Source organism: Bos indicus x Bos taurus, chromosome 8 (assembly GCF_003369695.1).
Source record: "Bos indicus x Bos taurus breed Angus x Brahman F1 hybrid chromosome 8, Bos_hybrid_MaternalHap_v2.0, whole genome shotgun sequence".
Lineage (NCBI taxonomy): Eukaryota > Metazoa > Chordata > Mammalia > Artiodactyla > Bovidae > Bos > Bos indicus x Bos taurus.
Window position 1 is genome coordinate 49,118,326 of NC_040083.1, and position 26,173 is coordinate 49,144,498.

A 26,173-nucleotide genomic window follows, 5' to 3' on the forward strand; every position below is an offset into this window, starting at 1 on the left:
GAATAAAAATACAAATATAAGATAATTTTGTGTAATTATCTTTTCCTTTTTCACCTGACAAAAATAAATGTGGTATTAAAAAGCTGGTCTACCTCTGTCCAAGATGCAATAATACCAATTTGCAATAATACCAATCACTTAATTAGTTGGCATGTAATTAAATAGTTCAAAACGTACTTGTTATGGTAGGCGACAAAATATTTAGATTAGATGATCTCCCTCTTCAGGATATGTTGACTTTATTAACATTAGCATTGAGAATTTAGAATATGTTTTAAAAATTGACAATCATAAGAAACTATCTTCACCGATTTTTCCAAACCTGATATATACGTATATAATAACCTGAGCTATATAAAAGAAAAAAGAACTACTAAAATGTAGCATAAACTGAACTATAATACTATGAGAGAGTTCATACTTACGTATAGTTTAATGAAAACATCATATATAACTTTATAAGGTTTCATGAAGAATAAAAATGAATCATCATCGAGACTACCAAACAAATTTCCTTTCCTTGAGTCAAGTGGGAAATTTCTTGTGATACCTGTTCGTTCTGAAACAGCTGCTACTCCACTAATCCTTTCATTTTGTAGTTCTGGTTTATTGTTCAAATTCTGTAGAATACCAAGGATCTATTTGTATGAAAATTTATATATAACTTAGTCTATAAAAATAATTAATGTATTAAGCCTTTCTCTAATGTCAATATTTTCTTAGAATGTCATAATGGTTATATTTCTAGAATTAACTTTGAGATTTTGAGACAATTTGGAACTTTATGTCTTTTTCATTTCTTATATATATCAACAAGGTATATGCAAGCATAGAACATATTTTGTTTTGAAGGTAGGAAAAATGCTGGTGAAATAGAAATAGAAAACTATCCAAGCTGATTCACATTATTGTATAGCAGAAACTAACACAATATTGTAAAGCAATTATAACTCCAATTTAAAAAATAAAGAATAAAATAACAAAATAATAAATAACAAAATAATAAAATAACAAAAATTACCCAGTATTTCATAACACTAAATTTTGCAGATATATTATTTTTTAATTCTCACAAGAATTCTAGTAAGTTGGCAGCCTAGAAAGTACTATCTCTATTTTACAAAAGTTGAAACAAATTCAGGGAAGTTAAATATGTCCCCCAAATCACATAGTAACTAGTGGTGAAGCTGAGACTTAACCAGTGAGAGTTTTATTTTGTTTTAAAGTTTATGATTTTTCATTCCACAATTCGTCTAACTAAAAAAAGAATGTCAGTCATTGGTATCAGGATTGAGGCAGATAGTACTGCATACTTGAACACCTCTTGTATTCTGCTCCCTGAAAAAAGCAGTGCAAACTAAAGAAGGGAAAAAAAAAAAAATCTGTACTTCCGTTTCTTTTCCTTCTTGCTGTTAGCTCTGAGTTGGCTTAGCGAATAGTTTTGCAAGGCTTGTTTCACTTTGGGGCAAGGTTGAGCCCTGTATTTCAAACAAAAGACAGCCAGTTACTAACTTCTGGTTGCTAGGTGTGGCCTCTTTGAAATTCTATAAAATCAGAAGCTCAGGGTTCCACTTCCAGCACAAACCGTTCAGAGAAGAATCTCTCTTTAGTTCTTTGTACGGAGGTGAAAAAAACAAAAAGGTAAGTCTTGGTTTTCCTTTAAGTTTTGGCTGTTTTGATAACTTTTACTGTCAGTGTTTAATGTTACTACTGTAGAACTTAAGGCTACTGCACTTATATCTTTGACAAACATTTTTGTAAGATTACATTGGGAATTTATATCTTGGAAATCACAAATTGTAGTTTTATTTTTACTTAGTAAAATACAATTTTAAAAACAAGGAAACTTTGCTTAATACTGGCTTTCTGTACTGTTGGTGAGTTACCATGGAAAAGAAGAGATGAATGTGTTTGTTCCTACAAGCTATGAGTTTCCAGGATCTGTATGAACTTTATGTAGAAATCATGATGGATGGTGGGTGTTTGTGGGGACCCAGGCCTGAAGAACCCAGAGGTGGGTTCAAGGGACTTAAATAATTTATTTTTTTCTTAAAAAAAAAAAAAAAGATTCAGATCTCATAGTGGAAATTATGCCCTTTGTAATTAACATTTTAAATTAATGTTATGTTCACTTACGCAGTATAAATAAATAAGAGGATCCACTTATTTCTTTTAGAGAGGGTGTGGCCACATTCTTTCCCCTGGAGCCTCTGTGTCATAGACTGGCTTTTCAAGTGCAGATTTGAAAACCTAAGGGGAAAGGAAACATTTCCTGGGTGGTGTCAGATAAGTTATCCCTTGGGAATGTCATTAGGGCCCTCTAAAAATTATTCCACTTACTAGCATCTTGATTGTCGAATGAGCTAATGGTTGTAAAACTCCTTAGAAAAGCAAAAAGCATATCTAAAGTAGAGATTTTACTGGTGTTGGATGTATGTGCAAAAGTGAGGGATTTTTGAATCCTAACCATATATCTGGCTCTTGTTTATTACAACTGCTCCTTCAAGAATTTTTTCTTAGCTCATTCTCAGTGTTAAGTTAAATGATCTGATATCTAATTTTTAGTGCTAGTTAATAAAAAACTATGTACTTTTCTTGCCTAGTTTGTGTCTAAAATTATGTTTGGACTCCTCTGCCCACAGGAATGTATTTTGGTAGGCACATTGCAGAACACCTCAAATGTGGTAAAATGCCAGTTTCATAATTTCAAAATTCCTAGCCTCTTCTCCTGAAGCTGGGTTACCACCCTAGCCCCAGGATCAACCACATCTGGCAGACAGCCATCATTTGACAGATGTTGACAGAATAGCTAATAATAATATTATTAAGAAACCAGCTAGAGTTTCGTGGTAATTAAATACTTTTTCAATCAGAAGATCTGCAAAGATTGGTTTCTATTGATGTTAGCTTGCTCAGCTGCTGCTTGATCTTCTCTAGACCCATTAAGTGATGACATATTTGAAACCAGCGGACATATTATTTTTCAGTGATAAACCAAAAGCTGTCTTTTGAGTAAATGATTTCCTCTTTCCTTAAAATGGGAGAGATTTTTATGAGAGAGATAACAGACACAATTTATGTAATACCTTCCTTCACTGTGGGCTTCCCTGGCAGCTCAGACCCTAAAGAGTCCTCCTACAATGCAGGAGATCCAGGTTCAATCCCAGGATCAGGAAGATCCCCTGGAAAAGGGAATGGCTATCCACTCCAGTATTCTTGCCTGGAGAATTCCTTGGACAGTGGAGCCTGGTGGGCTACAGTCCGTGGGTTTGCAAAGAGTCAGACACGACTGAGCGACTAACATCACTCCACTTTTCTTTCACTATGCTAATTTTTTCCACCTCCTGGTACTTGAGATGAAATTTAAGACTAGCATTTCAGAGCTGTAATGAATCTCAGCTACTGTGCATTCCAACTCTTATTTTTATAATTGGAGAGCCCTCCTCACCCCTAAAGTTAAATGCTTTCTTCAGGTCATACGGCCAGCTAAAGAGAGTCAAGATATGGCTCAAAACTCCTCAGTTCTTATTTTTACATCCTATAGTTGTGGATAGAAAACATTAGTTAAATTAGTATAGAATTTTTCCTAAATAATTAGCACTGATACCCTATTTGTTCATTCAGTAATGCTTTCCAGCATACTAAGTACCAGGCATTCTGCCAGGCATGGTAGATTATCATTGCCCCCATGGAATGCCACTAAAAATATAGAAGAGTAAATAGAAAGTGATAATGCAGAACAATAGGGGCAAGTGTAGGGGTGAAGGCAGGATGCTTTGGGAGAGCACAGATGGTTGGTCGCTTACCCCAGTGTTGAACTAAGGAAGGCCCGTCTGGAGGATGTGATGAGATCTAGGCTAAGTCCTCTCTAAGAAGCATCATTTAGGCAAAGAGAATTGGATATGGAGGATGAAATAGCATGCCAGGCAAACAGAACACCCTACTCAAAGGCCTGGAAGCGAAACATTCATGAAACTACCTTTCATAAAGTGTTTCTTCATAAGTCATGCCTTTGTACAGTCTAATTGTCTTTTCTCACATGAGTAGGTGTGGGAAACACTTGTGAAATAGATAATCAAGGAAAAAACTACACAGGCCAAAGCACTGAAAAATAAACTCCCTCAGGCTGGGGTAAAACCTGCCACAGTCTCCATGGGCTTACTGTGAATGAATTTGATTCTTAACTATAGTGAAGTGAAGTCGCTCAGTCATGTCCGACTCTTTGCGACCCCATGGACTGTAGCTGGAATTTTATTAATTTCCATGTAAATCAGTCTATAGATGTTCAATTTCATCTTCAAATTAGATGATGCTAAGGACTGAGATGATCTTGGTTTCAAGCTCATTGGTAGCCAGATTAAATATATATTGAGCCAAGGAATATTAAGAAAATAGGCTCTTAAATACCTAGTACATATTCTAAATGTTGCAACTAAAATAAAATAAAATAAATGTTGCAACTAAAAAGAAAGATGGAAAAAAGCCTCTTGTGAACTCATGGGATTATTAATTTTTTATTTTTAATGTACAATTCTAATTTCTAGACTGGATCATTCTCTGAATAGTAAAAATATGTGACAAACATTTATATAGCATGTTGCAGTCTATAAAATGTGTTTGCATGCATTATTTGTTGATAGTTAAGAAATCTTACCTTCAAATTATTAAGTGGGTTTTATTGAGTACAACACATTGGTTTTCATGCAGAGGTTAGGTATTGAAAAAACAGAATGGTTTAGCAATACAATTTGAGCAAAATATTTTTGCTGTTTGTGGTATTTGTAAGGTATGTTGCAACTATTCAAGGTTCTGTTAAAACATGGAGTTGCATTTGAGCACTTAACTAGCAGTATATGATCAAATCTATTTCCTGTAGGGAGTTTTTTTTTTTTTTTTTTTTTTTTAACATCCTGTCACAATCTTTGTATCTTTAAACTTTGCTGAGAGCTAGTGGATCTTATTAGGCTGAATTGAGATTCCATTTTCCTCTAATTGTTTTCCTGAAGAAGGTTCTATTCAGGCTACTTCTCTTTTCCAGACCATATTCCAGATCACTTTTTCAGGTCACCTAAATAGCTTCTGACCAAAATCTAGCAACACAGAAGATATGTCACAAAGCTGTATTCTCTATGGACATGTGTGAAACAAATTATTTAACCCTTTTATTTTTGTTATTTTGTATAATATAATCAATAGAGAAGTATTTTCTAGTCTTTCTCAAGTTTATCCTTTTAAGAAATTAATGCATTATATAAGCATTTTTAAGTGAAAAAATTGTGATGTACAGTAAAGTTTTCATAAAATTTATTTTGAAGTTGTGAGGATCATTTTAAAAGTTATATTTGACAATATTCTTAATCTCCTCTTTGATCACTTTTGAAGTTTTTTGCTTCTAATTGAAAAAAGTGGAAATATTGGAATATCTGTTTCTATTACTGAGGGAAAAATTACTCCACTAAGTGACTGATTGTATCATTCATTTTGAGAATTCTACTTTCTAAAGGGCATGGATGAGATAAAAAATGGATATTTTAAATACCTGCAACCTTGCCAGAAATTGCAAGAAGTTTTGTATATGCCAATTAAGCAAGAGGAAAATGAAACTCCATGTGCCAACAACAGTTGCAGCGGATTATGGTGTAATAGGAACTAAAACCTTGTGCAAAATTGTACACCATGACTTCACCTCAGGAACTAACTTTAAATTGATCAGTTGCTGGGGGGAGAGATTAAATAAGTGCACAATATATTGGTTCTCCTCACAGATGACAGAACAGTAATTTGAACAATTCCCATGATAATTAAGTAGAGCTAGTTTCTGCTTTGGATATTATTTCCCTCATGTATTTAATCTCATTACTTAGAATTTCTGCCCTTTTTCAGCAGGTGGGGATTGAAATACCTTGAACATACTGGTAAAGAATCAGGCTATGGGTTTTACTCCTCATGAGTCATTTAGCTTCACAGGGAGAATTTGAAACTGCTAAGATCATCCTTCCAATCTCTTTCAGATGTACTCATAATAGCAGTCTCCAGAGAAATAAAAGGGTGTGGAGAGATCGATCAGCATAGACCTGGAGCTTAGGCTCCTAAAAAAAAAAAAAAAAATCCTAGACAAAAAGGATCCTTGAGGGTTTCTTTTGTAGATAATGCAGTAAATGCATTAATTTTTTAACGTACTTCAAGTTTTAAACATATACATAGCTTATTAAATAAAAATATTGCTGAACGATGATAGTAAGTCAAGCAATTTTCTTTAACATACAGTTTTCCAATGGAGGGCATGCATGGTGCAGTTTCACTCTAAAGAATCCTGTTAGAGCAAAGCAGCTGGTATAAAATAATTCTTTCCCAGGATTATTTTGTATTGGTAAAAAAAGAAAAAACACACGTAGGATGAGAATTCAGACAGCTCAAATAGAAGAAATGTGAGTGTAGTGATTATTCCAGGTGCTGAAATAATTTTATACCAAGGAATGGAAAAGAAAACTGAATTATTTCAAGGAGAAATCTCACAAGAATATCTTTTTTTTTTTTTTTAGGTAGAGTTTTGAGTTGGAATCCACTCCTGTAGATTGTCATAGATTATCTTACCTTATAAATGCCAATATAATGTTCTTTCTCTACCCAATAGCTTTGTTCAAGTCCTCATTAACCCTACATGGATTCTCCCACAGCTTACTAAGTGGTCTCTAATCTTCCATCTTGCCCATCTCCTAGGCATTCTCTATGACACAGGATGAGTCATCTTTCTGAAATATAACTTAAAAAAAAAAAAAAAACCATTAATGTTTATCCAAAACTTTGGAAACACATTTGAACTTTTAAATTTGAGCTTCTTGAGCTAATAAACTCTTTTCAACTTCCCTAATATGACAAGCTCCTCTGTTTTGTTCTCTTTAACTTTTTAGCCAATTTAATCTCAAACCTTCCCCCAAAAGAGTCTCAGATCACCCAGAACTTCCTCTAAGAATTCTTAAACTTTTGAGTTTTCTTAGGAAGAGCACATACTGGCTTTAAGTTCTTTGAGGCAAAGGATGTTTCAGTGTTTTTGTGTCCTCAGGGCTTGGTATACAGTGGGTGGTCTGTAAATTTAGGACAGTGAAATGAAACACCAGCTTCGCTCTTTACAGCCTATATATGCTTACTTATAGATGTCATCTGAGCCCTAAGGTTAGGCCTGAATATACTGAGAAAGAGCTACATTTCTGAGGCTTTGGGTTTCTGTTCAAAGGTAGTAGAGTCTCTTTAAAATAAATTCAAATCTAGGGACTTCCCAGGCAGTCTAGTGGTTAGCACTCTTGCTTCCACTGCAGTGGGTGCAGGCTCAGTCCCTGGTTGGGGAGCTAATATCCCACATCTTTTGGCATGCAGCATGGTCAAAAACACACTAAATCTAGCATTGTATGGTGCTCCTAAGAGTAATCCTGGAAAGTAAAAGCAAGGCAGCTCTATGTCTTACATATGTAAGAGAGTGGAGTGGTATGTATATGTGGTGAGTTTGTGGTTTGTAAAAACATCAACCTGTTTTCTTTTCAGATCCTTCAAAAATGGCAATGGTATCTGAATTCCTCAAGCAGGCCTGGTTTATTGAAAATGAAGAGCAGGAATACATTGTAAGTCGAGAGGAAATAAAATAACTTATTTAAATCGTAGTATTAAAATAGAAGCAAATGTAAGTGAATGGACAGTAATTTATTTCTCATTCACAGAAAACCGTGAAAGGATCCAAAGGTGGTCCTGGGTCAGCAGTGAGCCCCTATCCTACATTCAATCCATCCTCGGATGTTGAGGCCTTGCACAAAGCAATCACAGTTAAAGGTAATTCTGTCTTCCCCAAACAGTCCCCTCCTAGACATTTCAGAATGGCTACTGAAAAACAAACATGTGCAATGGAAAGAGTCTGCTTCGTTTTGAAGATACAAGATCTTTATCAATCTCATTTCTAACAGACTGAATGCTGAAGTCAGCACCTCTGTTCACACTTAAGGTGTGAACTAGGAACAAACACTGCAACACAGGGCTGGGGAGAATTTCTTCTTCCTTTGGTGTCTCAGACGGTAAAGAATCTGCCTGCAGTGCAGAAGATCCGGGTTCAATCCCTGGGTTGGGAAGATCTCCTGGAGAAGGGAATGGCAACCCACTCTAGTATTCTTGCAAGGAGAATCCTATGGACAGAGAAGCCTGGCAGGCTACAGTCCATGGGGTCACAAAGAGTAGGACACAAATGAGCCATTTTTTCACTTTCTCAGAGAGAAGAGAATGTCATCCCAAGTGCTTCCATCTGATATACAGAGTCGCATCCATGTCCCAGCCTGTTATAATTTATACTTCTTTGTTTTGTTAAGATCTTCATTTGAAGCATCTTGATAATGAATCATTTTTTGTCTGTTATTGACAATAAAGAAAATTGATTTTTAAAGTCTAGAGGCCCTTTATTTCCAGGTGTGGATGAAGCAACCATCATTGAAATTCTGACTAAGAGAAACAATGCACAGCGTCAGCAGATCAAAGCGGCCTATCTGCAGGAGAAAGGAAAGGTCGGTTGCAGTGGTTAATTTAGATAATTAATTTCAGTCATATTTATGTTTAAATATAGCGTTTGATGGGCTTCTCAGGTAGCGGTGGTAAAGAATCTTTGCCTGCCAATGCAGGAGACACAAGAGACATGGGTTTGATCCCTGGGTAAGGAAGATCCCCTGGAGTAGGAAATGGTAAGCCACTCCAGTATTGTTGCCTGGAAAATTGTATGGGCAGAGGAGCCTGGTGAACTACAGTTGATGGGACCGCAAAGAGTCGAATACAACTAAGTATGTGTGCATAGATTTTGAAATACAGTTGTCTAGTTCTTTCAGTCTCTAGCCACTGTTTTCCATTACAACTAAGTCTGGGATTACTGTATTTATTTTCTTGGTTGCAATGTAATCAATTCTATCAAATTTGCTGGTTTTATGCATTGTTTTGATTCTTTGCACATGTGGTGTTCTACATTGGAGATAAGCCTTTAACTTGAGCATAACAGACATCAAGATTACTGTTGGCAGTAAGAAATATGTTCTGATTGAAATGTGACTTCTGTTAAATTTTAAACTGAGCTGTTTAATGTCTGAATGTAAAGTTTATATGTATAATTCTACTTTAAAAGTAAGGTTTCTATTTTATACAAAATATGGGTAATTTTTTTAAGGAGTGTAGTTAGAAAACCACATAATGTCTGATTACAATGCTTATTTGAAAAGTGCAAATCTCAATGGTTGGAAAAGTTATTAATACATTATTTTTAAAGTATTCTTATTACTATTTCTGTTAATACACAATCCCTATCTTTTGAGCTTTGTCATTTATTCCCTCTATAAAAGATTGAGACTTCTATCCTTTAAGGAGTTATCAATAAATTCAGTAAATTTCATTCTAATCACTCTAGAACCATAAAGATTAAGATATTAAATATTGGGTACCCTTTTCTATGTAAAGGGAAGGAGCTATGAAAAATGGTTGGGTTTAGGACTCAGTAAGATTAGCTACACATCAAATAACACTGCTTTACTATATCACCTAATGTGTTATTTACTAAAAGGTTATATATCTTCTTATTATAGCCCCTGGATGAAGTTCTGAAGAAAGCCCTCCTCGGTCACCTTGAGGAAGTTGTTTTGGCTCTATTGAAAACTCCAGCCCAGTTTGATGCCGAAGAGCTCCGTGCTGCCATGAAGGTAAACCACCTGATTTAAACAAAGCTCCTTTCCTCAAATCATGTCCAAACCACTTATGCCTCCTAGTATATTCTCAACAACCAGCACAGGGCCACCCATCAGTGGTAATAAAATGAATAAGTGAATGAATAAATAAATGAAAAAATAGATGCTGGTGTTAACGACTATGCTTTTTCCACTATCTTCATGATGTTACCATATTTAATAGATCTCATTTTGTATTTATTTGCCAAAATATTGGCATTAAACCCATTTTGTTTTTTAAGCAATATAATACATACTTTATTGCAATTAATAAATATTGTGGATATTTATTAAATGTGAGAAATTTACTAAATGTCAGATTCAGACAAATTTTGGAACATAATAACTAGTTGATACTTTTGAATGAAGATTTTTCTACATTTCTTCTTTTTTTTAATTAATCTTTTTCAATTCAGGGCCTTGGGACTGATGAAGACACTCTGAATGAAATTCTGGCATCAAGAACTAACAGAGAGATCAGAGAAATTAACAGAGTCTATAGAGAAGGTAAGTTTTAATGCCTAACAGTCCCAGTGTCTTAGTTGAAAAGGAATTCTGATACACTTTTTGAAAAATTGAGTGTGGATGTTAATTATGGGAAAAGTACATATTAAAATATTTCTTTCATTGTCTGTCACAGGTCTTTCACAAGCACATATGGTTACCAGACACATTAGAGTTGGTGGGGTACAAATAAGGGGCACGATTGTTTCAGTCCTCATCAACTTTGCACTTTAAAAAAATTGTATGTCTGGGACAAATGGCCACATAGTATTGCAATGAAACCCTCAGTTCAAAGCTCTGAATGTAAAGAATTTTCTAAAAACATTTCCTACTTTTCAGAGATTCATTTCATAAAAATGTCCCGTTGTCTTTTCACTTTGAAAAGATAACAACAACAAAAACAAGCAAACAAAAACCCTCCAAACATTTGTCCTTGAAAAGGAAAACAGCTTGGTGCTTATAATTCTCTGATGGACGCTAACTTTACCATTATGAACATAAATAACTTACTCACTGTTAACATTCAGTTAGATTCATGGGGATGAGAGACTAGCCATGGCTCATTTTATCTATTCAGTGAAACATCTCATTTCAATGGTATGCTTAACACTGTAAACAGGATATCTGCAAATGGGTCCTGGGCAGTGCTGAGTCATCACTGTTTTCTTTTTTTAGTTTCCCAAGCCTCTTGTTTTTTTTTTTGTTTTGTTTTATTTTCCCAACCCAATATGTAGCACCATAGAGGATCGTTCTGCGTGATTTTAAAACCAAGCACAGAGAATACAATAGTCCTCGTGTATTATTTTCACAGCAATCTAATAAAGGAATCAGAATGTTTCGATTCTGCAATTCTTACCTTATTATCAATATTTATCTTAGGTCCATTTATCAGTGACAGTCATCAAGAGGGGCATTATTACTGTTTTTTTTTTATTTTGTAAAACATAGTTTACAAAGGCAAATAGCCATAAATTATTCCTGAGGTACAGTTCAATGACTGTTTATTAAAATGTTCTGCCTTCTAGTCAACTATAAATTCAGGTAAATTTTTGCTGAAAAAATAATAACAGCATTATTTTTTAATGTTAAGTAAGGGTGTTTAACAAAGAAACATTTTAAATCTTTATCTACTGTAGATGTGTATACATACACATATGCATACATAACTAAATTATATTCCATATAAGATATTTATCATTTCAAAGTAAATAAACACTCTATGTTCAAGCAAGCGCTTTGTTTTATCCTTTTTAAATAACTGTTTTATTCACCCCATTGCTTAAATTCTGGTATAGTTTATTTCAGAAATAGTTATCTAGTAATGTATTCCTGTGCAATTTATTCTTGTTAGCAAAAGCTTTAGGGCTGTAGAGTTTCATTCACAGTATTATCTAAATTGTTTTAATTGCCTTATAGGAAATAAATTTGATGATCAAAAATTTTACTCGCTCTGATTTCGCTTTATTAAAAAATAAAACTATTTGAAATGTGTTCCATAAATCATTGAACATTTGGCATTGCAAGTTGTGAACCAATATAGAGATGTTACATATTATTACCATCACCATTATCACTAGTTTACTACAAAATATACTTTTCCTATTTCTCAGAACTGAAGAGAGATCTGGCTAAAGACATCGCCTCAGACACATCTGGAGATTATGAGAAGGCTTTGCTTGCTCTTGCTAAGGTATAACTAAAATAGATCTGGAAATATCTCTTCTTTGATGAAAAGTAAAATCTTAGATTTCATCTCTCTCTAGAAATGAGCAATTCACTCCTTTTTCTGCAAAGAATATTACTCATCTGATTTTAAGAGCATAAATAAGCCATGTGATTATATGCTAGAAAACTACTTACACGAGAATGGGATATTTTCCAGGGTGACCGATCCGAAGAGCTTGCTGTAAATGACGACTTGGCTGATTCAGATGCCAGGGTAAGCAAGTGCTTATGAATACTCCTAGAATCCACTTTGCTACTTCAATTAGGTCCGACCTGAGGTGAGGTACTACTTGAGGACCTCCGTGTGAAAGCAGATATGAGGTTCTCCAAAAGGATAATGGCACCTAATGTCCATTCCCTGAAGGATGCCCACCAGCCAGGACTCAAACAATCCATGAGACGAAATGTGGTCTTTATGTTTTCAACGGTTGCACTGTTCATGAAGCTGGAGAGGATTGAGAAAGAGTAGTAAAAATTTGATCTGTTATTGAGAAAACTCTGAATTTTTATTTTACCAGGTATAAGAAAGTAAAAGTGAAAAGAATAAACACATCTAACAATTCTTTAAACAGTGAACATTGGTTTAGAGGTGTAAGTTTATATTGTAAAAATATTATGGTAATGATATTAAAATTATAAAGGTTATAGCATTTATATACTTTCAAGTATATTATTATATATTGTTTCAGTGAGTTTGCTTGTTTTTTTATACATCAGTCTATTGGCAACATTAGAAAAACTGTGTCATTTTTGGACTTGGAATTTTTGTTAAAAAAATGGCATCTAGTATTTACATATGTTGTTCTCATGGTACAGTTAATATTCTCCACAAATTCATCACAGTGAGTTAGTAAAAATAGAAACTTACTTGACTACTCCACTCTCTTCACTGTATCAGTGCATTATCCTGCACATAACAGGCATTTATTGACTTTTGTTGAATAAATGCATCTATATCAGTTGTTTGCTCAGAAAGTCCTGAATAACTTTGAGTAACTGCCCATAGTAAGAAATTACTCTTATTTGCTTGTGATACTTCTGAATTTGCTTTCCATTGTAAGACTATCAGGGAGCTTCCCTGGTAGTCCAGTGGTTAGGAATCCACCTTGCAATGCAGAGGACACCAGTTCAATCCCTTGTCCAGGAAGATCCCACATGCCTTGGGGCAACTAAGCCCATGTGCCATAACTACTGAGCCCATGTGCCTAGAGCCGGTGCTCTGCAACAAGAGAAACCACTGCACACTACAGCTACAGAATAGCCCCTGCTCTCTACAACTAGAGAAAGCCCACGTGCAGCTGCAAAGACCCAGTGCAGGAAAAAATTAAAGTAAAAAAAGACTATCAGGGCTCTTAGATGTATATTTATGGCCATTACATGGATTAGTGTGACCCAGGAGGAGGGTGGTATTTAACGTTTCAAAGGTAACAGAGCATGTTGGTGACAATAAGGCAGAGATTATCTTTTCCATTTACAAAAGAGGAAAGTCTGTAGTTTAATAATGTGAAACTACATAAGATTACTAAGATATCTTAGTACTAATATCTAGGAATGATTAAGTTGCCGAGTCAGAATTTGAATCCAGAAATTCTTACATCAAAATTCAACATCTAGGTAATGGTTGAATTATTGATTTATTAGTACCATTCACTGAAAATTACTTTGAACAATTAAAAGTAAAAGTAAAAATTAGAGAGTGTCCCTTGAAGTTTTCTTGATACAGAATGTAATCTTAAAGCGAGTTAACTCAATAAACATTTATTTTGCATGCATAGATTCAGTCTCGTGTTTGCAAGGCAACTTGAGAGATTATGGAAGATACTTGACAAAACAAGGTTTCCATCTCTAAGGAGCTTGTAATCTTAGCATTGCCACCTGCTCTGATTGTATTGGACACAAAGCAGCTGCCTCCAAAATCTTTGAAGAGATCTGGCATTCTTATGCAGATATCAAGTCCTCAGATGGTCAAGTGTTTGTTTTTCTGTTTCTTAACAGGCCTTATATGAAGCAGGAGAAAGAAGAAAAGGGACAGATGTGAATGTGTTCACTACCATTCTTACCACCAGGAGCTATCCCCATCTCCGCAGAGGTAAGAAGAAAACAAATGTTCCCTGGGACTGTTTGCAGAAGTCACTTTTTTTTTTTTTTTAATGAGGACAAGCAAGAGAAAGGAAAGGGCTTCCCTGGTAGCTCATATGGTAAAGAATCTGCCTGCACTGCAGGAGACCTGGGTTCGATCCCTGGGTCAGGAAGATTCCCCAGAGAAGGGAATGAATGGCAAATACACTCCAGTATTCTTGCCTGAAGAATCCCATGGTCAGAGGAGCCTGGCAGGCTGTAGTCCATGGGGTCGTAAAGAGTTGGACATGACTGAGTGACTAACACTTTCAAGAGAAAGCAAGAAAGAAATCATAATCAGTGGCACTACGAAACCAAACAGATGCAGTGCTCCTGATCTCTTATTGCTACTTGTGCATTTGTCCAGCTTTGTACAGACACCACCTGATAGTATTTGAAACACATTTTATGACTTTGGCATGTAGAACATTAGTTTGTTATTTTTACTATTTTTTTTTCCTCAAAATATTTGGAATAGGTCTGACAATGTATACATGTAAAACAGAACACATGAAATTACAATGAAGAAAAAAAACCTGAGGCTAAGTGAAGAAAAGAGTATCTAGAAACTCCAGAAACAAAAGCTAAAGGAGAGTTCTTGCCACAAGATTTAGCCCTGAGTGTTTTGGAAGTCAAGACAAAGTGCAGGTCGTGATGATTACTTCAGGTTTATTGTTTGTTAACAGCACTCTGTTAGCACTCTGAGATTAGAATTAAGAGGAATCTACAACACAGATCTTTATATAAAGAAAGATCCATTTGCTGTGACACCTGGCTCTGATGTAGAGTTATGGCTGTCAATCAAATGTCACTTCTAATAAATGTCAACATTTGCAAAAATTTTCCCAAAATACACAGAAGCACAAAAATAGCCATGTGAATTACATCCTTCAGAGAAGATGATGTATCCAAAATATGCTCAGATGAATAGTTAGATTTACATTGTGTTTTTTGAAGTTCAGTCCTCCTAAGGAATGCTTTGGGCTTCCTAGGTGGCGCTAGTGGTAAAGAACCTGCCTGCCAATGCAGGGTATGTAAGAAATGTGGGTTCGATCCCTGGGTTGGGAAAATCCCCTGGAGGAGGGCATAGCAACCCATTCCAGTATAAGCCTGGAGAATCCCATGGCCAAAGGAGCCTGGCAGGTGACAGTCCATGGGGTCACAAAAAGTCAGACACGACTGAAGTGAGTTAGCATACCCATAAGAAATGCTTTGACTTCGTGGCCATGCCTGATTTTGCTAGTTTGCTAAAAAAAAAAAACAGGATGTTTTGTACATCTCTAAATTTAAACTTAATATTCAGTGTTTCAGAAATATTCCAAGTATAGCAAGCATGACATGAACAAAGTTCTGGACCTGGAGTTGAAAGGTGACATCGAGAAATGCCTCACAGTTATTGGTATGTAGTCCTGGAGGGGGAAGAGTTTTCTAACTTGAAATTGTATTGTCAATGTTGTCCAATAATTTATAAAATATAATAATAAGACAAAAACTCATATATAATTTATGTTGCAAATAGAGGTACCATGTAAGATAATTGGCAATAAATATTTAGCTAAAGTGATACAATAGTCTTGTTAGTGATTACAGGTATTATTTCCTTGATTAAAAAGATGATCAGGTGGATAATACTGAGCATCTACTTGTACCATGCGATATATCAGGCTGGGCATGGCACAAAGGGAAGTCAAAATGGTCATTAAGAGCATGGCATTTGGAATTAGATAAATGAAGGTCTATATCCTGGTCTGTCACTTGCTGAGTAATCTTGGGCAAGCTTAAAGGATTTAGACCTTCAGAAGAAAAGAATTTTAAAGTTTTCCCTTTTATTCAGATGACTAGTCGAGGTTTGGAAACCTACATTATAAAGCAGTGCTTCTCAAACATTAATGTGCACATGAATCCTTTGGGAATCTTGCTAAAATGTAGATTCTAATTCAGTAGGTCTGGGTGGAAACTGGAAGTCTGCATTTCTAACAAATTCTCAGTTGACACCAGTTCTTTTAGTCCATAGATCACACTTGGAGTAAGAAGGTAGAGAATCTTCTTATTACTGATTGACACATCTGTTAGTATTTTATTTGGCAGTTGCCTTATATTTTATGACTGTCCTGTCCCACTTGGATTTTTTTCTCTTATTACAACAGGAAAAAAAGTATTTCTTGCCTGCCAACATGGCCTTTAACATATCTACTGGTTTCCTTGTTTCCATGAAGAGTATACTCAGGATAGCATGAACTATTGAAGTTGCTATCGGTGGGCTTAGGATAATAGGAGATAAATGATACTGTCAGAGGACAGAATATTCAAAATCACCGTCTAGAAATAGCTTCTTTTAAGCCAAATATCCCTTACTAGGGGTGGATGATGAGGAACAGGAAAAGAGAACAGAATCTTACTTGAAAACCTCTGTATTTCTATTTCTTTCATATGTATCTTTCTTCTTTCGTGGTAAAGATGTCAACTAAAACATGCCTCTCTTACAGTGAAGTGTGCTACAAGCCAGCCAATGTTCTTTGCTGAGAAGCTCCATCAGGCCATGAAGGTAACATATGATTTGCTTTGGGGAAAAAATTCCTGCGTATGGAGAGAACAGAAAATCCCATATGGTTTAAAAATTACATTTATTTTTTAATATCTTTTCATTAAAAGATTATTTTCTATCCAATGCAAGAGGTAATACACTTCTTAAAATAAAGTTCTGTTAGACTTGTTATACTCTTTTATAGGTAAGATAGTAAGGTGAGCTTGAAAGCAATTTGTAGATTACTCATGATTTGTGTAAAATCTGAGTCAGCAGAGGAAGGGCAATATACTTCCTCTTTTAATGTATGATTTTAGCAACCTGCTAAGATTGTAAGCTTTACAATCTCTTCTAAATTTTATCTTTTTTATTATTTTGCCTTCCATGGCATTGCTTAATATGTCATTCTAAGATTTTAAAATGTCATTCTAAGCTCATTAAAGTGTAAGGTGTTGTTAAGATGTATTTGAGATATCACTTTAAGTACTGCACTTTATTGTCTAGCTTGCATTTTATTATATAGGATGGTACCTATATACTTGTGAAAAGTTATGAAGTTGTCTATTTTTTCCCTTTGCAACTCCAAAGTAAGGAAGTCTTAGGAGAAAGCAATCTAACCATTCAATTAATAGAAAAGAGTCCCTGTGATGTGATAGGCATGTTCTACCAGGTAGTTGGCAGTACAGTTCCTGACCCCATGCCTGCTGTTACCTAGTGAGGTTACTAGATGGGTAATGAGAACACCTAGTATTGTAAATGAGAAGAGGGACCTGTGTCCCAGACTTTGGAAAGCAGTGTAGGTGTCAGCTAAATTACAACATGCTATTTGAACAGGAATTAGCCAGATGAGTGCAGAAGTGTAAGGAATGAAGGGATAAAGCAAGTCTGGTCCTGGAGGAGAACACAGCATGTCCCTTTCAGGATAATAAATATAATTAGAGTGATGGTACATGGTGGAAGAAGTTGTAGAATTAGGCAGGGCATTGTAAGCCCAGGTAAAATGATTGATTTTCATCCTAAAATTAACAGAAGGTCACTAAAAGGTTTTAAGCAGATGAATCAAATGATCAGATTTACAACTTAGAAAGTTTACTTTGCAATTCTTGAATAGCTTAGACAGAGGAAAGACTGGATAGTGGAAGATCAGTTAGGAGGTTTTAAAAGCTCTCTATATAATTCTCTTGTCACAGTTGAGTTCGTGTCATTTTATTACCACTTGTTTGAAGTGTGTGTGTTTGTGCATATATTACTGTGGAAATAGTTTCTCCATAAAAACTATATAGGTTAGCAAAAGAGCTTCACATTCAAACCCACATCCTACCTTAAAAGTAAGCTTGGAATATAAGGGACACTTGCCATCATTTGTTTCTGACAGGGTATTGGAACTCGTCATAAGACACTGATCAGGATTATGGTTTCCCGCTCTGAAATTGACATGAATGACATCAAAGCATGCTATCAGAAGTTGTATGGCATCTCTCTCTGTCAAGCCATCCTGGTATGTTGTAATTCTCATAATGTTACCCCCACAAATGATAATTTTTTTGCAACTTCTTCATAAAGAAGGGCTGACTTACTGTATCCATAAATTACATATATAAGATTCATTTGTTATATTAAGATACAGAGAATTTTCTTGTGGTCTAGTGGTTAAGACTATATACTTTAACTGCAAGGGACATGAGTTTGATCCCTGGTTGCTGAACTAAGATCCCACTTGCTGCACAGTATGACCAAAAAATAAAAATTTTTAAAAAGATACATAATTTAAAGTAAATTGAACTTTCACTGGTAAAATCTACTAGTGAGTTCTATGTAGAAAGACTGCAGATTTTTCAATAGTCATGGAAACAGTTTACCATACATACATTTAGCAATCAAAATACTTTGGTAGAGATATATAATGATTTATGTTGCAATAAATATTGATCAGAGGATTAGAAACTTTTTACTCTAAAATTTTCCTTAACTTTGTCATATGTAGAAGATATAGAATGCATGTTCAAGTTAGAAAGTAAAAAAGAAAGACAAGTCAAGGAGTTTTGAACTTAATGAAAGATGACTATTTAAATTCAATTTGAAAATAAATAAATAAATAAATAAATAAATTCAATTTGACATTTATATTGGATAACAAAAATCTAACATGAAAATTGAGACTATCGTGGACTTGTAACCTTCACTCTGGTGTAGCAAGTCAGAGGTGATATGAAATTATATTTTGCTATATTTATTCTGTGTTATATTTCATTCTTGGAAAATAATGGCTTTAATGTAGAGTAATCGAGAGAAGTTTGCAATCTGAATTTTGAAAGCTATTGCTTTCATATAATCAATTAAAAATACCAGTTATCTGCTATATAAATTTTATTAATTAAATAAGTGATATTCTTATCCAAGATCCTAAAAAATTGATATACTGTGATGTATGTTAAGCCTAATACAATAATTAGTCTACAATTTAAAAATATTTTCTATTGATTGTGGTCTCAGGTAGCATTAAGTATACTTTATTTTTATCAACAGGATGAAACCAAAGGAGATTATGAAAAAATCCTGGTGGCTCTCTGTGGAAGAGACTAAACATTCCTTTGATGATCTCAGGCTTTTTGATCAGAAGACTTTTTAATCATCTTTTCATTCCATATCATAGATTTAAATAGTAAAGTTTCTTCAATAGAAATATAGTCTAGTAACTTCTTCCTGAAAAATAGCCTATAAATCATTTTTTGTATTACAACTCTTTATAGATACAAAATTTTTTTTTAAATATGGTTATTCCAAACTATAAAACCCTACAAAGAGGTTGTTCTAGTAACAATGCCTAAGAAAAATATTTACCTTGCAGAAAATAAAATGATTTTACAGGACAGTTGGTGTGTTACTGATTTTTCTATTCTGATTTTCTTTTGTGTGTAGTGCAGTTGCTTAATTTGATATCAAGGGACAGGAATCTGAATTTTATATTATGATCACTTGTTGAAATAGATATTGCATATTAAATAAAATATTCACAGAGTTAGAAACTGTACTTTTTACATTTTTCCATCTTCGTGTGTGTGCTCAGTTGTGTCTGACTCTTAGTGACCCCATGGACTATAGCCTGCCAGACTCCTCTGTCCATTAAATTCTGAGCAACTAACACTTTTACTTTGCATTGTGTGTATTGTAGCTCAGATGGTAAAGACTGTCTGCAATGCAGGAGACCTGGGCTCAATCCCTGGGTTGGGAAGTTCATCTGGAGAAGGGAATGGCTACCCACTCCAGTCTTCTTGCCTGGAGAATTCCAAGGACGAAGGGGACTGGCAGGCTCCAATCCATGGGATCACAAAGAGTGGAACACAACTGAAGAACTAACCCTTTTACCATCTGGTAACAGATTATTGAGATGGTATCTCTGTATAATAGTGGAATTTATTGCATCAGCATTGTAACAGTTGAACATTCTGCTATATTTCATGAACCAGTACAAAGATGAAATGGCATCAGCAATAAAAATTCCTCACTTTTTAAAAAAATGGTAGTTGCATGTATCAGTCAGTTCAGTTCAGTCACTCAGTCGTGTCCGACTGTTTGCGACCCCATGAATTGCAGCACGCCAGGCCTCCCTGTCCATCACCATCTGCCGGAGTTCACTCAAACTCACGTCCATCGAGTCAATGATGCCATCCAGCCGTCTCATCCTCTGTCGTCCCCTTCTCCTCCTGCCCCCAATCCCTCCCAGCATCAGAGTCTTTTCCAATGAGTCAACTCTTCGCATGAGGTGGCCAAAGTACTGGAGTTTCAGCTTTGTATAGATTTCTAAGAAACTATCAAACTGGTTTCCAGGATGGTGTACCATTTTACTTTCCCACAATAAATGTATAAGTAATCTAGTTTCTCCACAACCTCATCAGCACTTGACACTGTCACTATTTTGTATTTTGACATTGTCTATTTTTTTATTGTTGAATTTTGAGAACTTTTTATAAATTCTAGATATTAGTCCTTTGTCAAATATGTGGTTTGCAAATATTTTTTTTCAGTCTGTAGCTTTTTATCATCTTAATAGATAAAATACTTTTTCAGAGGAAATATTTCAAATTTTAATGAGGTTCACTTTTTCCTTTTAATGATTTTGCTTTTGGTGTCACATCTACAGACTCTTTGCCTAACCTTAGGTCCTGGAAATTTTCTCCTCTGTTTTTCCTCTGAGTTTTATAGTTTTTCATTGTCTATTTCAGTTTGTGATTCATTTTGAACTAATTTTTGTGTAACATGTGAGATGAGACTTGGTCAAAATTCTTTTATTTACTTATGAATATCCAATTGTTCTCACACCATTTGTATAAAAGGCTATTTTTCTTTTATTGAATTGCTTTTGCACTTTTGTAAAAAAATCAAAATTTTCCTATGAGAGTATTCTTACCACAGAGGTGATAATTTATTCATTCCCCAAATAATTCAGCTGGGTATTAAAATTCTGACTATATCTTAGCTTTATTCACTTAATTGTAGCTTTATTTGCCTTAATTACCTTTCCTTCACTTTCCTCCACGTACATCTTATGGAACAACCATGATGACTTGGCCCATAACATATTAGCCAAACTGAGGCTAGTAGTAAAAAGTGAAAGTGAAGTCGCTCAGTCGTGTCTGACTCTTTGCAACCCATGGACTGTAGCCTACCAGGCTCCTCCGTCCACAGGATTTTCCAGGCAAGAGTACTGGAATGGGGTGCCATTTAGACACGCTGCTTATTACGTCGCTGACTTTTTTAGTTCTTTTGTTACTATATGTGATACCTCCCTTGTGTGATGGATTGAGAAGTACCTGAGTGGGAAACTAGAAGGAACGTGGTGCTGGTTCATTGAGACAGGATGGATTTATCCAGGTGTTTTTGTTGTCACTGTTCTAAACATAAGGTCAAGGTGGATCAAATAATATTTCTGCCAGTTGAAACTGTGGGGCTTCCCTGGCATCCAGTGGTTAAGAATTTGTGCTTCCATTGCAGGGGCATGAGGAAACTAAGATCTGACATGCCACTTGGCATGGCCAAAAAAAATTCTGCTGGGGAATTCTCTGGCAGTCCAGTGGTTAGGACTCCATATTTTCACTTCAGAACTGCAGGCGGCATGGGTTTGATCCCTCGTTGGGGAAACAAGATTTTACAAATGCCCTGCTGGGCAGCCAAAAAAAAAAGAAAAAGATTGAGTCCACACCTCCTCCTCTTCTAAATTATAAAGAAACTGCCTAACCTTGTTATTCTTCTTTTCCTGTCTTACCATCCCCATCCATTTTCTACTCTTTTTTGCTCCCCTCTGGAAATTGACTTCTGAAGACTTCACCCTACAAGCTCACTTATCTTCTGACTTCTGGGTGAATTCAGGCCTTGGGAGAAAAAGGGAGATCAGGAGGAGGTATTCCTTCTATAGAGATTTTATACAGATTTATAAATCTGATTCTATACAGGTTTATTAACATGTGTGTTCTACAAGTATAACATCTTATGGATGGCCCAAGCTCCCAAGAATTTTTTTTTTTTAGAACTTTCCTTTCTTGTTACTTGGATCCTGGAATTCATGCTGATACTGGTCCTTGGGCGCTGCAAGATGCAATGTTGTTTCCTATAACCTGCTCCACCTCTAAATAGTCCCTTATTTAACACTAACAGCTTGGGGGGCCAATCTTTTCCTGCTAGGACTCTGTATGGTGATACTTTTCAGAGATACTAACCTACATGTTATATAAAAAACTACTTGAGAGGCTCCTGACTAAATTCCAGATTCTAGGCTAGGTAAGTGGATACACAGTTGAATAGGAGAGTATGAAGTAAGTAAGTAGAGATATAAAGAAACATTTTAGAAGATAAAAATATATAACTCTATGATCCATGGAAGAAAAACATTGATTAGACTTCATTAAAATGAAAAACTTCTGCTCTGTAAAAGATACTGTTAAGAGAATGAGAAAACAAGTCATAGACCTGGAGAAAATCTTTGCAAAACATCTGATAAAACACTAGCATCCAAAACATATATAAAGAAAACAATAGCCTAATTTAAAAAGGGCTTGCCAGGTGGCGCTAGTGGTAAAGAACTCGCCTGCCAATGCAGGAGACATGAAGACATAAGAGACATGGGTTCCACCCCTATGTCGAGAAAATTCACTGGAGAAGGGCATGGCAGCCCACTTCAGTATTCTGGCCTGGAAAATCCCCTAGACAGAGGAGCCTGGCAGCCTACAGTCCACAGGTTCACAAAGAGTTGGACGTGACTGAAACGATTTAGCATGCATGCACCTAAATTAAAAAGGAACAAAAGATTTGAATAAATATTTCACCAGAGAAGATACACAGATGGCAAATAAGCATATGAAAAGATGCTCTATATCATACATCAGTAGTGAATGGAAAATTAAAGCAAATGAAACACCACTATACATTTATTGGAATGGCCAAAATCCATTCCAAGTGGAGTAACAGAAAAGTTGTATTCATTGTTCATAGGAAAGAAAAATAGTACAGCCATTTTGAAAGACAGTTTGATAGCTTCTTATAAGTTAAAGACAGTCACATAATTTAGCAATCACACTATTAGGTCTTTACCCAAATGAGTTGAAAAGTTACGTCCACACAAAAACCTTCATACAAGTGATTTTAGCAGCTTTATCGGTACTTTTCAAAACTTGGATACAACCAAGATGTCTTTCAAAAGATTAATGTATAAACTAGTATATTTATTACTGAGCCATAAAAAGAAATGAGCTATCAAGACATTGGGGAAAACACATATTAATCATCTACATTGCTGAGTGAAAGATGTCAATCTAAAAATTGGTTGTATGACTTCAACTATATGACATTTTGGAAAAGGCAAAACTATAGAGACAGTACAAAGATAGATCAGATCAGATCAGATCACTCGCTCAGTCGTGTGCAACTCTTTGCCACCCCATAAATCGCAGCACGCCAGGCCTCCCTGTCCATCACCAACTCCCGGAGTTCACTCAGACTAATGTCCATCGAGCCAGTGATGCCATCCAGCCATCTCATCCTCTGTCGTCCCCTTCTCCTGCCTCCAATCCCTCCCAGCATCAGAGTCTTTTCCAATGAGTCAACTCTTCGCATGAGGTGGCCAAAGTCCTGGAGTTTCAGCTTTAGCATCATTCCTTCCAAAGAAATCCCAGGGCTGATCTCCTTCAGAATGGACTGGTTGGATCTCCTTGCAGTCCAAGGGACTCTCAAGAGTCTTCTCCAACACCACAGTTCAAAAGCATCAATTCTTCGGCACTCAGCCTTCTTCACAGTCCAACTCTCACATCCATACATGACCACAGGAAAAAACCATAGCCTTGACTAGACGAACCTTTGTTAGCAAAGTAATGTCTCTGCTTTTGAATATGCTGTCTAGGTTGGTCATAACTTTCCTTCCAAGGAGTAAGCGTCTTTTAATTTCATGGCTGCAGTCACCATCTGCAGTGATTTTGGAGCCCAGAAAAATAAAGTCTGACACTGTTTCCACTGTTCCCCATATATTTCCCATGAAGTGGTGGGACTGGATGCCATCATCTTCATTTTCTGAATGTTGAGCTTTAAGCCAACTTTTTCACTCTCCACTTTCACTTTCATCAAGAGGCTTTTGAGTTCCTCTTCACTTTCTGCCATAAGGGTAGTGTCATCTGCATATCTGAGGTTATTGATATTTCTCCCGGTAATCTTGATTCCAGCTTGTGCTTCATCCAGTCCAGCATTTCTCATGGTGTACTCTGCATATAAGTTAAATAAACAGGGTGACAATATACAGCCTTGACGAATTCCTTTTCCTATTTGGAACCAGTCTGTTGTTCCATGTCCAGTTCTAACTGTTGCTTCCTGACCTGCATACAGGTTTCTCAAGAGGCAGGTCAGGTGGTCTGGTATTTACATCTCTTTCAGAATTTTCCACAGTTTATTGTGAGCCACACAGTCAAAGGCTTTGGCATACTCAATAAAGCAGAAATAGATGCTTTTCTGGAACTCTCTTGCTTTTTCCATGATCCAGCAGATGTTGGCAATTTGATCTCTGGTTCCTCTGCCTTTTCTAAAACCAGCTTGAACATCTGGAAGTTCACGGTTCACATATTGCTGAAGCCTGGCTTGGAGAATTTTGAGCATTACTTTACTAGCATGTGAGATGAGTGCAATTGTGTGGTAGTTTGAGCATTGTTTGGCATTGCCTTTCTTTGGGATTGGAATGAAAATGGACCTTTTCCAGTCCTGTGGCCACTGCTGAGTTTTCCAAATTTGCTGGCCTATTGAGTGCAGCACTTTCACAGCATCATCTTTCAGGATTTGAAAGAGCTCAACTGGAATTCCATCCCTTCACTAGCTTTGGTCGTAGTGATGCTTTCTAAGGCCCACTTGACTTCACATTCTAGGATGTCTGGCTCTAGGCCAGTGATCACACCATCGTGATTATCTTGGTCGTGAAGATCTTTTTTGTACAGTTCTTCTGTGTATTCTTGCCATCTCTTCTTAATATCTTCTGCTTCTGTTAGGTCCATACCATTTCTGTCCTTTATCGAGCTCATCTTTGCATGAAATGTTTCTTTGGTATCTCTGATTTTCTTGAAGAGATCCCTAGTCTTTCCCATTCTGTTGTTTTCCTCTATTTCTTTGCATTGATCGCTGAGGAAGGCTTTCTTATCTCTTCTTGCTATTCTTTGGAACTCTGCATTCAGATGTTTATATCTTTCCTTTTCTCCTTTGCTTTTCACTTCTCTTCTTTTCAGAGCTATTTGTAAGGCCTCCCCAGACAGCCATTTTGCTTTTTTGCATTTCTTTTTCATGGGGATGGTTTTGATACCTGTCTCCTGTACAATGTCACGAACCTCATTCCATAGTTCATCAGGCACTCTATCTGTCAGATCTAGGCCCTTAAATCTATTTCTCACTTTCACTGTATAATCACAAGGGATTTGATTTAGGTCATACCTGAATGGCCTAGTGGTTTTCCCTACTTTCTTCAATTTAAGTCTGAATTTGGCAATAAGGAGTTCATGGTCTGAGCCACAGTCAGCTCTTGGTCTTTTTTTGCTGACTGTATAGAGCTTCTCCATCTTTGGCTGCAAGGAACATAATCAATCTGATTTCGGTGTTGATCATCTGGTGATGTCCATGTATAGAGTCTTCTCTTGTGTTATTGGAAGAGGGTGTTTGTTATGACCAGTGCATTTTCTTGGCAAAACTCTATTAGTCTTTGCCCTGCTTCATTCCGTATTCCAAGGCCAAATTTGCCTGTTACTCCAGGTGTTTCCTGACTTCCTACTTTTGCATTCCAGAAAAGGACATCTTTTTTGGGTGTTAGCTCTAAAAGGTCTTGTAGGTCTTCATAGAACTGTTCAACTTCAGCTTCTTCAGCTTTACTGGTTGGGGCATAGACTTGGATTACTGTGATATTGAATGGTTTGCCTTGGAAACAAACAGAGATCATTCTGTCATTTTTGAGATTGCATCCAAGTACTGCATTTCGGACTCTTTTGTTGACCATGATGGCCACTGCATTTCTTCTGAGGGATTCCTGCCCGCAGTAGTAGATATAATGGTC

At 36.0% G+C, this 26,173-nt stretch overlaps 1 protein-coding gene across 1 annotated transcript; it reads left to right on the forward strand.

Annotated features, from left to right (window-relative positions):
• The first annotated feature begins 1,291 nt into the window (after positions 1-1,291).
• Positions 1,292-19,480, forward strand: ANXA1 (annexin A1). The gene is made up of 13 exons (XM_027549473.1): positions 1,292-1,641; positions 7,540-7,616; positions 7,713-7,821; positions 8,446-8,540; positions 9,600-9,713; positions 10,154-10,244; positions 11,852-11,931; positions 12,124-12,180; positions 13,962-14,055; positions 15,388-15,483; positions 16,571-16,629; positions 17,984-18,106; positions 19,135-19,480. The coding sequence occupies exons 2-13, from the start codon at positions 7,551-7,553 to the stop codon at positions 19,189-19,191; spliced, it is 1,041 nt and encodes a 346-aa protein (XP_027405274.1). The 5' UTR covers positions 1,292-1,641; positions 7,540-7,550; the 3' UTR covers positions 19,192-19,480.
• Positions 19,481-26,173: the final 6,693 nt, after the last annotated feature.